This window comes from Conger conger, chromosome 1 (genome assembly GCF_963514075.1).
Source record: "Conger conger chromosome 1, fConCon1.1, whole genome shotgun sequence".
Lineage (NCBI taxonomy): Eukaryota > Metazoa > Chordata > Actinopteri > Anguilliformes > Congridae > Conger > Conger conger.
The window spans coordinates 59,368,240-59,385,201 of NC_083760.1; the positions used below are offsets into that span (position 1 = coordinate 59,368,240).

The 16,962-nt window shown below is 44.0% G+C and overlaps 1 protein-coding gene across 2 annotated transcripts; it reads left to right on the forward strand.

Moving 5' to 3' along the window:
- Positions 1-1,130: 1,130 nt before the first annotated feature.
- Positions 1,131-16,739, forward strand: ube3d (ubiquitin protein ligase E3D). 2 transcript variants are annotated; one of them, XM_061223252.1, is made up of 10 exons: positions 1,131-1,376; positions 3,061-3,260; positions 4,493-4,583; positions 6,031-6,262; positions 6,929-6,995; positions 7,748-7,826; positions 7,983-8,091; positions 8,186-8,355; positions 12,239-12,377; positions 16,606-16,739. In XM_061223252.1, the coding sequence occupies exons 1-10, from the start codon at positions 1,300-1,302 to the stop codon at positions 16,624-16,626; spliced, it is 1,185 nt and encodes a 394-aa protein (XP_061079236.1). In that variant the 5' UTR covers positions 1,131-1,299; the 3' UTR covers positions 16,627-16,739. The 2 variants fall into 2 exon arrangements, with proteins under 2 accessions (XP_061079236.1, XP_061078925.1); XM_061222941.1 differs by having other exon boundaries at positions 1,136-1,376; positions 6,926-6,995.
- Positions 16,740-16,962: the final 223 nt, after the last annotated feature.

Consider the following 16,962-nt stretch of genomic DNA (forward strand, 5'->3'; position numbering starts at 1 on the left):
GCTAAGAAATGAAATGTTAAGACTGGCAGATACCATTGATAGTGGTAATGTACCACTCAATAATATTATAGAAACAGTGGAAGACTTTGTAGACAGCGTTGTAGAAATTGCAGCACTGACTGATTCTGATGTGGACGAGGTTGTGTGGAGCAACCTGCAGACGATTCTGCATCGTGCTGCATTAGAAAATGCAAAACCCATTAATTAGCCCACTCAGAATAGCTAACGGTTCTCTACCACACAGTTGTACACAGAACCCATGCGATAATTACGACATATGAAATCACATTTGCACAAAGCGTTATGAAATCACATAGGCACTTATTAGCATCAACAAAAATATGTATTACAAGTATTTATTGATGGATTTAATGATTTATTTATTAATATGTCACAAAGTGTCCTCCATACACAGGGAGCATCCTTATCAGAGGTCCTCCCAGATGGCTGAGCTCCTCACCCTGTGAAGGAGAGTTAGCCCTGTGCTACCCTACAGAAAAGCCCCATTCAGCCGCTTGTCAAGTTTGTCTATATTTGCTAATCTTGAAGTCTAAAATGAAGTGTAAAATGAGTAATTTATTGAACAGTTGCAATAATACAACTCCTGTTTAATGATGAGGATCAACACTGGTCTGTTGAATGTTTGTCAAGTTTGTCTATATTTGCTAATCTTGAAGTCTAAAATGAAGTGTAAAATGAGTAATTTATTGAACAGTTGCAATAATACAACTCCTGTTTAATGAAGAGAATCAACACTGTTGAATCTGTTGAATTAAATATACTTTACATAATACAATAGCTTACATTACAAGCACGATTCTTAAGAGTTTAGATAGCATGATAGAATAAATATTGAAAGTGAGTGCGAGACAGCCAAAAAGTGAAGATATAAAAACATTGTTTCAAAGTGGCCTTGAGTTGATCAAATAATGTCAATGATGTACACTTTTGCAACAGAATCGGTGAACAACTCGAATCAATTTTCGAAATATGACCAAACGTACATTATTCAGTCCAAACGTGCCCACCACAAGGTTGCCCACCACTCTGACATTATATATTGCACACGGCAGAGGTCGCTAAATCGCCACCGCAGACAGTTCTGTGACGCTACATCATCGTGACGTTTAAGCCATGGTCCAAATATTTACTTCCTGGTTCGTGTTTTCATGTGCTGCTGTAGTTGCAGGCTGGCGGCAGAAGCTAACTACTTATTTGAAAGCTTCTTGCTAGTGGATAGAAGTACAATCTTGGTGGATAACTAGCGACGTGTTTATTTCAGTAAGTCTTTATAAGGAAATGGAAGAAATTCACAAACAAGCCGGTATGTTTCTGGAGCTGAGACAGCGTTTACAGACTGGTCTCCTGATTTTAAGGTAAGTTATGAATCAATGAGCTTGCTAGCCAGCTAATTTCCAGTGAATCCTGACTCGTGTGCGCCGATGTAGTTTGCTGTAAATTACCTCTGCACATATGAGATTAAATATTTGTTGATATTGTGTTGTGGTGCACACCTATTTGGGTAAGCAATAAAGCTAAATTAGTCCAATAACATGAATGAACGAAGAAAATGCTCGCGGAGTTAGTTTATTCGCTGCTATTGCCAGCAAACTGAACAATAATGAATGAAGGCGAGATAGCTTGCTAGTTACTAATTGAACCCATCTGTCGTTGCTGGCGAACTTGTTACGCAGGATTACTAGTTAGCTAACCGGCAAAGTAAACCGAAGGGCGATGTAATGAAGGAGCGGACAGTGTCCCTCTGTCAGGTTATTTGCAAGTTGTAGCGGTCTGTTCCTCAGAGTGAGCAACCACGTGATGCAATATAATTTCACCACAAGGGGGTAGTATCGGTCAGTCAGACACTGAAGCAAATCTCCATCATTACCACTGGCAGCACATGGTTACGAGCTGCCTGCATACTTGGAGACATCAGAGGTCGTAATTTTAGTATGTCGCATCACCTTCATATTTTTCTGTATTTTATCAATATATCCTATATTTAGTTTCACACGATGGTAGATAATGAGACCACTGGTGGATAATTGGTAATGATTTTCTCCCCGACTGGTTTCAAATGAATTTTCCTGTAGAGGAAGTAAGAAGCGAACATAACTTGAGTTATTCTGCTTCATTTATTTGTGATGGTTTGGGTTGCATGCTACTAGTGAGGTTGGTCTCGATGCTTCCTGTGGTTGATAAGATGCTGGCTCAAACTGGAGATGCATTCTCCTGGGGGCAGTGTCTTGGCCATGGATGGTGACGTATTGCCAGGCTGGAGAAAATAATTGCGTGTGCGGCCCGCTACATCTGCTCCACATCAGAGTCCAGCTCGCGGCAGTGTGGAATAGCTGCGCCAAATAAACAGCTTGTGGCTTCCAAACGGCATGAGCATCAGTTGCACCAGGTTTATTTACTGAAATGTGGGAATAATTCTGATGCAGTAGAAATTTAATTTTATCAGCTCCAAATTCTACCATCAGAAAACACACATACATGCTCAGGCTGATACTGTAGTAATGGTAAATGGTAAATGGCAGGCATTTATATATCACCTTTATCCAAAGCGCTGTACAATTGATGCTTCTCCATTCACCCATTCATACACACACTCACACACCGACGGCGATTGGCTGCCATGCAAGGCCCCGACCAGCTCGTCAGAAGCATTTGGGGGTTAGGTGTCTTGCTCAGGGACACTTTGACACAGCCCGGGCGGGGGATCGAACCGGCAACCCTCCGACTGCCAGACGACTGGTCTTACTGCCTGAGCCATGTCGCCCCATAGTAATGGATCCTGACCCACAAATTAATGTGTAATTCTGCTGTAATTGGCTTAATTCCTTATACTTCTTGAGGATATGAACCTGAAGTGAGACTGCCCCATTCCCATATCCCCCTGCCCTGAGTTTCTCACTCCTCATTTAGTGAAAGACTGTGGTTTGTCTGATAATCCGTTCTGTAGTAATAATGGTGCTCTGTCTTTCTTTCTATGTGTGTGTGTGTGTGTGTGTGTGTGTGTGTGTGTGTGTGTGTGTGTGTGTGTGTGTTGGTCTCCAGGAGTGATGTTGCAGGGGACCCCTCTGAGGTCACTGTGTCTGGCGGAGAGTCCTCTCTTCAGATCAAGGTGCCCACAAGGATGCTGCCTGTGGCGCTGCCACCAGGGGTCGCCCTCACTGAGGGGTCCTGCAGACAGGTTTCCAACACAGGGGAGGAGGGGCTACACTTGAGGCTCCGCCTTCAGGTGAATCAGCACACAGGTACTGTTTGCCCTGACATCACCTGTGTCATGCTGTGTGTGTGGGTCGGTGAGTAGCTGGCTCACAGGACACACACGCACACAGGCTCTGTTCTATTGGTAAAAGCATACGCTCTTTACGGACTAGAATTTTTAGGCATAGAAAAGGTTCCATTACATTGTAGAGGTGGCGACATTGATGCTTTATTACTGAAAAGGGAAGTTTGGTACCTTGTGGCATGAAGAAAACCTCTCTCAGTTGGTTTCTATAATTAAATGTATTTCTTTTATGTGTCTTCTATATCCCTCATGTTATAGCTAATTTATTTTCACTATGTAGGCCTAGTTTGCTAATCTAGCTGGTTTCTGACTATTTCAACACTGAACGAATGTGGCTCTAATTTGTCTAATTATTTCACCAATACTACTATCTCATTTGGAGGACTTTGTCCTGTCAGGCATTTTTTCCCCATATGCATTCCTTCTTTTTTGCACTATGAGTTTGTTTATTCATTACATTTATATTTTGCTAGACCACTTTGTCCATCTCTTTATGCAGTGCACCAGCAAGTATCTTTAAGTACCAAGTTAATGTCTGCTCTGATGCTTGTAGATATGATTATTTGCATTTGATATTGTTTGGCTGTCATTTTCTTTTGTCAATTCAAAATTGTCTGCAAAATAAGTAAGTGTAATATAATTAATACTGGTTTAACCTGTGGGACCCTCACTGTGGTAGATCAGACATTTGAATGTAGAAGCACTTTTCTGTGACCTTTGACCTCAGAATCATTGAAGTCCACAAAACATCTGTGATTTAATATTGCTTACTTTTAATAATGGCAGTCATGCAGGATTTATTATAAAAACAAGTGGGGAATATTTGTGCTCAAGGACACACTACCTGGTAATGTAGACAAAACAAGACTTGCACTATCAGTCTTCTGACCAGAGTTTTTAAGGGCCCTGATTAAGTAATGAACCCCTCAATCATCTTTTTTGGGGAAAAGGTGGGGGGGGGGGGGAGGGGGGTCATGGAGAATGTAAGGTAACAGGTTGTGCCCTGAAATAAGCCAGCTTTTCAGACAAATCAGGTTCCAAGCAAATTGGCTGTCAGCTTCAATCCAAGCATCTCCCTTCCCCTAATATTTATTGACATGCCGTTTCCATCGAGGACAAGGTTAAATGGCACTTGTCATTCACAGAGTATGCAGTTGGTTGTTTTTTTTTGTTTTTTTTTTTACAAACTTGCAGAAGCCCCTGGGAGCGTGATGAAGAAGCTTGGGGTGAAGAAGAGTTACAGCTTCAGCTGTCAGAGGTGCAGGGAGCGGGTGCTGACGGAGAGGTAAGGGCAGAGTTTATTTATTTAACAGCCGCCTCCCCCACAGGATACACCTGACTGTACCTTGTCCTTTTATCATTGGAGAAGATGAGCTCTCCAGGGAAGACTGATGGGATTGGCTGGCCGGCTCTCCAAAGTCATCTCACCTCAAGGGCACAAGCAAGGGAAAGAGAGAAGGGGTAGCTGCAGCTCTCTGTCCGGAGTGTGGGAAATGTAGTTTGTGTCTGAGTTTGAGTCTTATTCTCCCCCGATCTTCTGTCTGAAAATACTCAGCAGTGTTGTCGTTCACTTGCGACTGAGTTTTTCCTGTACCATTACAAGCGAGTCCAAGTCAAGGCCAAGACTGCAAGTGTCCATGTCCAATTCGAGACCAAGACGAGGGGGGGGATTTAGAACCGATACATAGGCCAATATTTTAACATGGCCAAGCACCAGATATGCTGTGGCAGATATGGTTCCATCTTGAAATCTGGTTTGCACTGTGAGGACAATTGACTCATAAAACCTGTGCAGATGTGTAATATTCGCATTGCACAATCAGATAAGACCAAGATTAATACAGGCTAGCATATCTTGGCATAAACACAAAACATACCCAGAATTAGGGGCGGCCTGTAGCGTAGTGGTTAAGGTACGTGACTGGGACCCGCAAGGTCGGTGGTTCGATCCCCGGTGTAGCCAGAATAAGATCCGCATAGCCGTTGGGCCCTTGAGCGAGGCCCTTAACCCTGCATTGCACCAGGGGAGGATTATCTCCTGCTTAGTCTAATCAACTGTACATCGCTCTGGATAAGAGCGTCTGCCAAATGCCATTAATGTAATGTAATGTAATACGGTATACGGTAGCTGCAGCAGCTGCAACATTGTTGATTGAGTAGCTGATTTCAAGTTGCACGCCTTTACAGTAGATTGACTGAGCATGGGAAAAAAAAACCCACCAGGCAGATAGCTGAACATCTGGCCAGTGTCAGAGGGAATGTGATTTAGTCATTTTCCCCCCAGTGTTTTTCTCCTTTTGTCCCCAATTGAGAATGGCCAATCATGTTCATGCTGCATCACGTCCTCCATGTCAGGAGAGCTCAGACAACCACGCGCCCTCCGAAGAATGGGATATCGGGCACTGTTATTGATGACAATGCAGTTCAGAAGTCAGGCTCACACAGACGTGAGTTGGAGGAAGATACTGTGTGCTGCTCAGTTGACAAATTTTAGCCGTTCAATCAACCAGTGGGGGCTGCTGGTGTGCAATGCAATGCTGTCATCCTGGCAGACAGAAAATCACTCTGTGAGGAGAGACAAATGTGGCTCTGGATACAAACGCATTAAAGTGGCCCAAACAGTCCTTTTCAGCATCATAGGTCAGTGGGAAGCTTGTTAGACAGTTGGCTGAAAAAAAACAAAGCTGGCTAAACCAAGATGTAGAATATCATAATTGTTTCCCGTCTACCAGGGTGTTTCAGCGAGTCCTTCCGTTGCCTAATGGGAACTGGAACACGCTGGTGGAGGACTGGTGCTGCCATGCAGACCCATTTGCCAACAGGAAACTGCTGCCCAGACCAGGGGACTGTTTACTGGGTGACACCTACTTCCTGTTGCTGAGAGACAGCCAGTGTGACCAGACACTCAGACAGGAGCCCAGCCCTGCCCACATAGACACCAGTCACAATCAGGGCTCGCCACAGGTGGGTACCATGGTGGTCTGATTCAGGGACAACAAGCATGGTCAGTCACACAGTTACAGACACAACAAACAAACATGTTTATCTTGCCTCCCGATGTGGATAAATTCCTGACTGTGCCTCTTGAATCGTATTGCCACCCACACCCGCATAGCAGGAGCGCTGCAGTTTAAGTGAATGCTCTTGCCTGCAAGTCAGTGAAAATTTTACACGCTAAAGCCCATTGTTTCAGCAGCGTGCTAATGCTGCTCTGAGTAGAGGGATATCCTGTGTATATTAGTTACCAGTTTAATGTGCACAACGTGTATAATAAAGGTATCTGTTTGTTTTGACTGTTTGTTATGGCTGTTGTTTCAGTGGTGTAGGGAGCACTGACTCTGAGACTTACAGAGCATGCTGTAATACAGGGAGAGTCGGGGGGGGGGGGGGGGGGTGAACTTACAGAGAGGTGCTTCCAGTGGGCCTTGTTTTATGGACGCCTCTGTTACATTGCGTTGTTGCCAAGCTCCATCATGGTCTCTCAGGATCTTGGGAAGAATGAATTTGTCCTCCCTTTCTTCTTTCATTCTTTCACTCATTCTTTCTTGTTCCCCTCCCTTCCTTTGTCATCTCCGCTTTGTCTTTCTCTGGCTCCTGCTCTTGCTCGTTCTCTCTCCTTCCCTGCAGAAGCCCAGTAGGGTGACTTCAGTTCTATGCAGAGCCTGTGGGGCAGTGCTAGGAGAGACCGCTGCTGCAGGTACCCGCTCCTCCTGCTCAACCACAACACACCAAAAACATATCACTTATGTAGTAACTACATACACACTATAATGTTTTAAATGAGAGAATTAAAGGCATGACATCACACAAGTGTGCATCAGTATTAAATCATAACCTCAAACAGAATTAAACGGTCTACTGCTTTCAATAGCGTAACACCGTAGTTACAACCTTGGCTCGAGTTATCAAATTCATCACCTCAAAACTAGAACTGTAAATAAATAAGTAATTACTGTTTAAATGTTTTAAAAGTCATCTGGCTCAGTATAGTGCATTTATTAAGAACCCTGGCTGAAATGTTGACATTGCTTAGTATTAAACAACATGGAAATTATAATATGATATGATAAAGTGTGGTGTTCTGTGCAGCCTGCTTCTCTGCGACTTGGTATTAAGAGCAGAGAGCTGTAATTAATCATGTCCACATCAGCAGCTCTCAAACTCTGCATTGCTGCGTCTGATTGTATCGGATGCCTGCCCTCTATCAGGGTGTTAAACGTTCCTCTGACACGTCGCTATATTAAAGAACGCTTAATGAGTTTGGCTCAGCAGATGTATCGCCATTTCTTTATAGCTTACTGATGTATAATTTACTGTACATAAACACCGTGTCACATGGGGGTGAGGCTATCCCACCAATAATATCTCATATTAACGACTGCTGTCAGCCTTCTGGAGGATGTGATTGAGTGCGAGTACGTGTCGGGACAGTGAGGCTTGTAATTTCAGAGACACTGAAGCTCTACATCACAGAGTTGCTGGTGAAACGGAGTGATGAGGATGGAGAAGCCATTGGCAACCAACACCGGTAACTTGCCATCAGGCACACATCACAGATTGATCATATACAAACCCGTACAGACGGAATTGCAAATATTTCCTGAGCTTCACCCAGAAATGTGGAGATTTCTTTGGGCAGTTCAGAGCTACTTTAACATCATGCTCTGTGTTTTGTCTGAAATAGATGGCTATTCCTGGAGCAGACCATCGCTGCCAGGCTAGTGGAATTGTCTTCCACACAGAGTATGTTCCGTTTTTCTCTCCAGACTCCAAATGGAAAAGCATTTATCCTGGTAAGGATCTCCTTATCTAAGGTGTGTGTGAGAGAGGGGCAGAGAGAAAGAGAGAATTGTGTCCGAAGGATGAATAATGTTCTCCCTCTCATAGCTCTGGCTCCTGAACTCAGACTCCCTGGTTGCCTCGCTTTCCTGGCCTGATGTCTGTGGCGACTCCTCCATTTCCACTGGAGATGATGTCAGCGTCCATGCTGATCTATCATGTGGAGCCAGCAGTGCAGTTAAAGTCCTCTATCTGCCCTGTGCCCCCAGCCCCCACCAGTAAGTCACTGAGGCCTACCTGCTTTAATGCCTACACACACAGAGTAAGGAATTGTGTTTCAATTTTGATTCAATTGAATGAAAACATTCAGGTACCTGCCCTTCCTATAAGAAGGTTCAATTTCCATATCTCCTATCGGTCTTCTCGTAGAAGCTACACCAAGTGATATGATCGATCACTCTGTTGAGGTCAGCATTGGTCCATTGGTGGGTTTTAGTGAAGGTATCTTTACACTGTATGCAAGATGCTACAATGCAAAGGGTCTGTGTTCAGAAGTGTTTTACAGCCAGATTGAATTAATATTCTCTTTGCAAAACTCAATTTCATTCAACGACTAAGCTTAGTCTGGGTCTGTGAAACCAGCCCTTGCAGTCTTGTAGTGAGGCTTAACATCCCATTTTTCCCTCAAGTAGAAAATATCAGTTTCTTAGCGTTAGATACTGTTTGCTTGACAAGTGAAAATTTCTTATCCCCGTGGAAAATCTTAAAATGAGTCAAACTGTCTAACCTAATTGGCAATATTTTTGTCTTATTTAGCTAAAAAGTAATCGAAATATGAATTTAAGTCTAAATATAACACTAAAATGCTTGTTGCGATTTACTTATTTTTTGGTTTTACTGTAGCATTTAGTATCTTACACCACAGTGTTTGTGGACTAATCTATAATAAGACATTGTTGAGAGATTAACTGTTTTGTCAGAGTATAAATTGGTGTTAAACCAGGAATTATTAAAAAATAAAAATAGGCGTTTTCAAATGTTGTACACAAAGCAATTTGCAAGGAGTAACCAAGTCAGTAAATGCATTGGAGATGGAACAAATCAGGACATTTACCAACTTCTACTATGCTTGGGATAATTATCCCTCAACTAACTACTCTGCTCTTTATTCTCTTTATTATTTTCCCTGGCCCAGCTCTCTGTGTGTGATTATTCTCCCTGGGCCAGCTCTCTGTGTGCTATTATTCTCCCTGGGGCAGCGCTCCTCTGTGTGTGATTATTCTCCCAAGGCCAGCTTTCCTCTGTGTGTGATTATTTTCCCTGGGTCAGCTCTGTGTGTGATTATTCTCTCTGGCCCAGCTCTCCTCTGTGTGTGATTATTCTCCCAAGGCCAGCTTTCCTCTGTGTGTGATTATTTTCCCTGGGTCAGCTCTCTGTGTGTGATTATTCTCTCTGGCCCAGCTCTCCTCTGTGTGTGATTATTCTCCCTGGGCCAGCTCCCCTCTCAGTGTGATATTATTTTCCCTGGGCCAGCTCTCCTTGCAATGTGCGATTATTTCCCCTGTCAGTGTGTGATTATTTTCTCATTCAATGTACACTGGGTGTCCATTGGCACCTCTGTTTGTTATAGACGAATGTTGGCAGAAAATAAATCAAAGCCCATCCTTCTGGCTGGTTGTCCGAACACGGAGCGCAGGTTTGTATCTCTGACAGCTTGAAATTTACTCTCACAGCCAGCTTAGTAATGTCACAGAAACCTAATCAGTGTCAGTGTGTGGAAATTCATTCTCTCTCTCTTTTTTTCCTCTCTCTCTCTCTCTCTGAGCTGCGTTACAGTATAAGTCATTTAACCACTTGCAGACCATTAAATCTGTAGATTAGTGTAGGAAATGGGAATATCTACAATGTTTTGGGGAAAGAAGATTTAGACTGAGGGGCATCAAGGGAGTCGCTCTGTAAAGGAGCAGACACCCTCTAGTAAGGAGGTAACAGGGAGACGGGGAGGTGCTGACTCAATGGAAAATGCCACCATTTTATATGTGACTAACAATTTGGTTGTGTTGGGTCTGTGTGTGTGGGGTGGGGTGTGGTGGGTGGGTGGGGGGGGGGGGACTGTAGAGTACATTGACTCCTCTCATATCACTCCGCTCTTGAATCTATAGCTGTTTCTGTACCCTACGGAGAGGATCGGGAGTGTATCACAGTGTTCAGTTTCCAACAGTATAAGTCCTGCTGTCTCTGAAAACTTCCAGGGGAATCATTGCAGCACACGCTGTTCTCTGGGCCCATGTGTGTGTCCCCCATCGCTTTAATTTCCCTCAGCAGAACACAGATGCAATAAGACTCTGAGGGAGCCACTGCGCTGCTCCGCTCCAGCTCCCTGCCTTACAGGTCTGAACTCAGGACGAAGTTGCTCCTCAGGCACAGCACCAACTCTTTTCTTGGGAAAGCGGAGGCCGAACGTCTGATGGAGGAGCGGCCTGGGGGTGTTCGCTGAGACCCCCCTCCACCCCTCCTGCAGAGGGCCAATGACGTGACCCATAAAATCAAAGCAAAAAGATTTTCAGCCATGTAGAATCTGTTTACATCATGTTGCATATGATGGCGAAATCGTTATAAATGGCACATTCTGTGAGCGACTCGATCTGCTATTCCTGCCTCGAGAGTTTGACAGCTTCCCACATAATGACGTAAATCGTCGTAATTACATATGCAGCGGATTAAAGGGGATGGTTTGTGGCTTTTGGGCAAAGAACTCAAAGTCTACCGGGTCACATGTCACTGAGGTTCTTCGTGCTCTTCAGCACTAAAATATGGCCGATCCACTTGGAAAATGGAGGAAGGAGAAATAACTAATGTAAACATCTACTTCAGAGGTACTCATCTGGATAGATAGATTGCTAAATACTTTATTGCACTGCTAAGAGGATGTTCTTTCAGGCTTTCAACAAGAAGGATTTGTAACTTCAACAAATTCCAATAAATGTAAATTGTTTGATGTTTAAAGGCCTATTGACAAACCCATGGTTAACAGAGCCTAGTGATGTTTGGTAAGTGCATTGCGAATGGCAGGCATACCAATGCTTACACCCAAATGTCAGTCACTTAACTATAATTTATTGGGTGATCAGGGTGAAATTCTATGGGTTGGGCCTTTTTCCAGATTAATATTTATAGATTTAGTTTAGGGTTTGGCAGGGTTTCGGGTGTCATCTGCCACAGTGAGAATATTGATATACACAGCCAAGCATCGATTGGGACAGGGAACCTGACACGGATCCAGAGAGGGTTGAATCAGAGGTTGAGAGCATAAGGAGGAGGAGGGGCCATGTCTAAACACTGACGTTTTAATGCTTTACAATTTGTGATTGTTTGGCCATAGACCAAATATTCATTTGGAGTAGTAGTGTCAGCAATGGGACCTCTGCCAGTGTTCTCTGAGTATTGATGAATGTGTTGTTAATGCATCTGTAATGAGACAGAGCGAGGGACGGCAGGTGGTTGTTTGATGGACTTCTGGCCGGCACTCATGGGGGTGCTCTTATCAGTTGAAATCGTAAATGTGATCGAGAGCCTGCCTGCCAATCGTGTTAGAAACCAAATTTACTCTCACTCGTTACTTTCGGCACATTGTCTAACAACATTGTGAAACATGTCGTGAGTGGTGTGCCCTGGTGTGTTCAGTTCTCTGAGGTGCATTGTAGTCTGTGTTATACGAACCGTGTCCAGCAGGATTTGAATTGCGCTCTGAAGTACTGTATGTGTTCTGTGATTAACAGCTGAAGTAGTAAGGGGAAAAAGATCCCACAAACATGCTGAAGTGATCGTCATTGTATTTAGATTTATGTCAAGGACAATTGATAAATCAATCGGCCAATTAGTTATTCTTCCTCAGTCTCTTGGTCTCCCTTCTCTCTCCCCCTTTCCTGTTTCTGTAGCTCCCTCTGGTTTTTCTCTCCCAGTCCCGACTCAATAACTGCACCATTAAAACTGCAATGCCTCAAACTGTCAAATTAGCGCAATGTATGTCACTTCAGCGGACATTCTTCTGGGAGCAAGCGGAGATGATTATTTGTATTCTGCTGAGCAGCACTAGCGGTGGTAACTTTTAATCTTTGAGTGTCTCTTTCTTTTTCTTTCCCTTTCTCTGTCTCCCTGCAGTATTACGGACGCGTGGGAGAAAGATGTCAGCGTTCACCCTCTGATCCTGCCTCAAACCACCTGCCAGGAAGTGATACAGCTCCTGACCTGCAGCAATTTGAGTCTTCCCCCGTCTCTGCGCAGGATGAACTCCTACCAGGTGAGTATGGCCGGTGTACTTTAGACAGTCAGGGATGCGCAGAGCCAGGAGGTCTGATTTGGAAGCAGCCGTCACTCCTCACTTTACCTGAGGAGAAGCCGTTTCCCGCACCATTATTTTTGCGGAGTTGTCGATCAGAAATTTGCAAGTTCAGGCCTTCTCATTGTGGCTGACTCGTACTTTAGGTCCTGGGGAATCTGGCTGTCATGCGGGGAACGCTGAAGGCATAAGTTGTGCGGCTTTATATCTGGCCCTGGACCTGCCTGATGGCTTAAGTGTAATTACACAGTTTATGCTCATTTGGTTCCCTCCCTCTCCTACGCCCTGCCGTCTCCTGACGGCAGCTTGCAGCTTCGCCAAAATAGCTGGTGCTTCCAGAAAGCAGGTCTGCAGAAATGTTTATAATCCCGTCAAGCAGCCTTGCTTTAAGGTCCCCTCATTACCACCCGTCTCATTATAGAGAAATCCCAAGATGGGCCTTTGATTAAAATGCTTACTCCTCTTACTTCCATTCTTCCACCAGACATTCCCCTAATTAAAGCAGAAACCCTTCATCACTTGGTAATTTCACTTTCCTCTTTGGATGCATTCTGCCCTCTCACTGGGCAGGAAAGTGGTAATAAACACACATTCAGATGTTATTACACTTCAGCCTATAGGGACTGCTTCTCACAATTCACTGCAACTTCCAGTGACGGCAGGAATCGCATGTGTGTTTTTTTTGGTTGGCTTGAGTAGGTTTTGAGCGCCTCTTTGTGTGTGTGTGTGTGTGTGTGTGTGTGTGTGTGTGTGTGTGTGTGTGTGTGTGTGTGTGTGTGTGTGTGTGTGTGTGTGTGTGTGTGTGTGTGTGTGTGTGTGTGTGTGTGTGTGTGTGTGTGTGTGTGTACTTTGTTTTTAAGTTTTCTGCAATATATGTTTATGCCTTGAAAAGAGTTCCAAGTTGTATTTACTTATTGCAGCAATTTCAACACATCCTTGTCAAGTATTTAACTAGGAGTTCGCACCAAGACCAGACCGAACATAGACCAAGTATTGCCTGAACACTAAGAATGTATAGCTTGAAGAGGTGACAGTGGGGGAGATTCCATCGTCTGCAGTCTTGGATGGATGACTCCTGTAGTAATGTGTTTAAAACCATCAGTCTCTCTGCTGTCTGAGAGAGAGGGAAAGAGCCAGCACTGGGCAGAGGAAAAGACTAATGTGATAAACCAGCCAGATTGCGTTACAAGAAAGTGGCTGACTTTCCAACCCTTGTCTGAAAACTCCTCTACAGAGGTTATGCGGTGCATTATTGTAATTCTGAATTGATACTAATTCTATAATTAGAATAATTCTATACGGCAGCTTAATTTAAGTGCTTCATGTGCAGAGGGCTGCATGACTGAGGCCTGCTCTTCTCCACGCAACACATTCCACCCGCTCTGTGTGCAAGGCATGCCGGAGGCCCCGTCCTCTCTGTAGGAGTAGGCTTGTTCCGTTCAAAGTACATGTACTGTAGCTTTTCTTGCTGCCAAACGGAAATTTGCGGTTAAGTGGGTTTATTATTCGAAGGAAAGGAAGTTGACTTAAAATGTAAAATGAAAGACCATGTTTACATGGGAGGCACTATCATCCTCTGTGCCTTAGAAGCCCCACCTCTGCAAGGCCCTGCCCCCACTTACCATGCTAGGAGGGTTGATGTGCGTCAGGCTTGCACTCTAGAGTGTAATCACTTGCAGCATGCTATTGTATTATTCTGAAATAATGCACAGTGTGTTCTACCTCAGAGTGCACGCTAATAGGCTTGGGAGAACTTGCACTTTAAAATGCCACTTGTGCAGTTCATTAATCGCAGCCATGGATTGCAGTCAATGAATGTTGTCCGGAAAAAGTTCGAGATGAAAACCGCATTCAACGATGATAGTCAGGGGTGAGTACGGAGCAGGTGTGATGGATCCATTCCAAGCCCCATACTGACAGATGATCCTTGTGGTGCAACTGCATTATCTGCCCGTTTTGTCTGGTCCCTACATGGCAGGTAGAGGGCCTTCACAGTGTCCCTGCTCCCCCATTTCTTACACTCTTACAGATGAACCTCAGCCATTTCAGTTTCTGCCAAAATGTCAGAAGTGTATTCGACATGCATGCTGGGGGGATGTTAGCCATAGAGCAGTGGTCTTCATTCCTGGCCCTGGAGAGCTGCAGGGATGTGCTGGCTTTTGTTGTTACTCTGCACTTAATTTATCAATGAAATCAGTTAATTACACAATTGACTCCCCTCGCCTGGTTTCTTGGGTCTGAATTGGTTGCTGATATTAAGGCGAAAACAAAAACCAGCACTCTCCTGGACCATGAGTGAGGATCACTGCCATGGAACAAGATCTTGGCCGTTTTCCCTCCCGATTTGGAATGTTTAATTTTAATTTTGGGCCAGTCTCATCTGCAGCATTCCCTGTCTAGTCAGAGAGGGTGCAGATTAGCACTGGCTCTTAGAAGCGTGTGCTGCCAGCCAACACCACTTCTTCTCGTGCCGCAGACCACCGGCCAGGCTCTGCAGTCATTGTGTCGCAGGAGTGCTCATCTTGTGCAGCCAGCCTAGGTAGACTGCAGGCCAACATGAGGAGCGGCGGCCACCATTGCATAATGAGTCACAGAAAATCACACCAAGTGGAGCCTTTTCTCTCTGGGAGATGATAGAGCCAATTATGTGCTGCGTGTAAGGCTGCCAGTCATCAGTGAAACGGTCAAATTTTGATACCAAGCCAGTGGGAGTATTGCTATGGGACTAGGCAAGTTTTTTGCATCCCTTGCCCGCGTCATTACTTTCCAGCATTTTCTGTTTCCTATCTGCAAGGGAAGGTTGTCATCAACAAGGGGAATGCAGGTAATAGGCAAAATAAAATAAACACTTAAATAAGTGATATAAAGTACACTCACTGAGCACTTTATTCAGTATTTATTTAGACTTCTACTGCTGTAGCCTATCCACTTAGAGTTATGACTGTTGTAATGTGTGGTTATTTTCGTTTCTGTCACCTTCCTGTTAGCTTTGACCAGTCTGGCCATTCTCCTCTGACGTCTCTCATTAACAAGGCGTTTCTGTCTGCAGAACTGCTGCTCACTGGTTTTTTTGTTTTGTTTGTTTGTTTGTTTTTTGCATCATTAATTGAAGCTCCTGACCCGTATCTACATGATTGTATGCATTGCACTGCTGCCACACAATTGGCTGATTAGATAATCATGAATAAGTAGGTGTAATAAAGGAAATAAAGTTAATAAAGTGCTTGGTGAGTGTATATTACACTGTATATCTCCTGTATAAAGTAAAGTGGCCTATATATGAAAGCAGTGGCACTCTGAAAGGAGGTGTGGGATAGGACATGGGAGGCAGATGATTGAGGTGAGGGTAGAAGGTGGCACGAGACCCAGTTTCTCCCCAGATTTCATCTGTCTTAATTGATTGCCATGGTAATTGGCAGACCAGCTGGGCCTCAGATACTGGGGGCTCCAGGACAGGGACGCACTCTGCTGTCACCTTCATCGCTGTAATGAGCAGATATCCCAGCATGCAATGACAGCCACATAGCAAACTGCGCAAAATGTTCCTCCGCACAAAAAGAGCCCTATTGGAGTGGGTGCTTCAGCCAGTTGAGGTGTGGGTCTCTTGATCTGGTCGAGTCATGAATTTGTAACGTGGCTGAGAACCTGAAGCCCTCCGTGTGGGTGTTTGTGAGGTGGCTGCTGTCTAAATGTGCTCTGAGGCCAAAAATAGGATTCATTACTTAATATGCATAAACCCATTGAAGCAATTCAGAAAAAAGAACCTACAGTGAAACTCCTGTTCACTAGTGAATGGCACCAGTACCCTTGGTAAAAGCTGCATTTGCAATGTGCTGTTGGTGCAGTACCTTTATTGTTCAAATTTGTTGTCGTATTTTAAATGCCTAAAGCCGCCATAATTCCAGACAAGCAGTAAGCATTCATGAATTGACATGATTATATCCTGATTTCACGACAATTCCTATTTGACAACATTATTTGTTGTCCTGAGAAGGTACAGTATGAGCATTTACCTTCATACTTATGTGCAAACAAAATGCAACTGTTGGGTATGCTTTTTCTGTGCTACTCTTTTACCTTATTTGACCTTAAACTTTATACCTTGTATAAAATTTCACTTCCTAGATTCTCATAATTCAGTACAGACAGTCTTTAATCATTTTTATTTTTTCTCTCATGTATCTCGCAGGTGGCATTTATGAGGCTGTGAGACCATGCAATCATCCTTCCCGGACACAGTTGTGACAGACCAGATGAAGGTGGTTTTAGGATAGTATGTACAATTAACTATTGCATTCCTAATTAAATATATTCTTTGTGTAATTCTGTTTTCAAAAGCATTCTTTTTTAAGGATTTTAACAAATGAAACCTGTTTAAACTTCTCTGTACCATTTAAACAGTATATATTGCTGCTAAAGGCAGAATATAACCAGCTCATCTTGCTGTAGGTGGAATATAACCAGCACATCCAGCTGTAGACTGACCTATAACCAGTACATCTTCCTGTAGGGGGACTATGAGCATCACATCCTGCTATAAACTGAC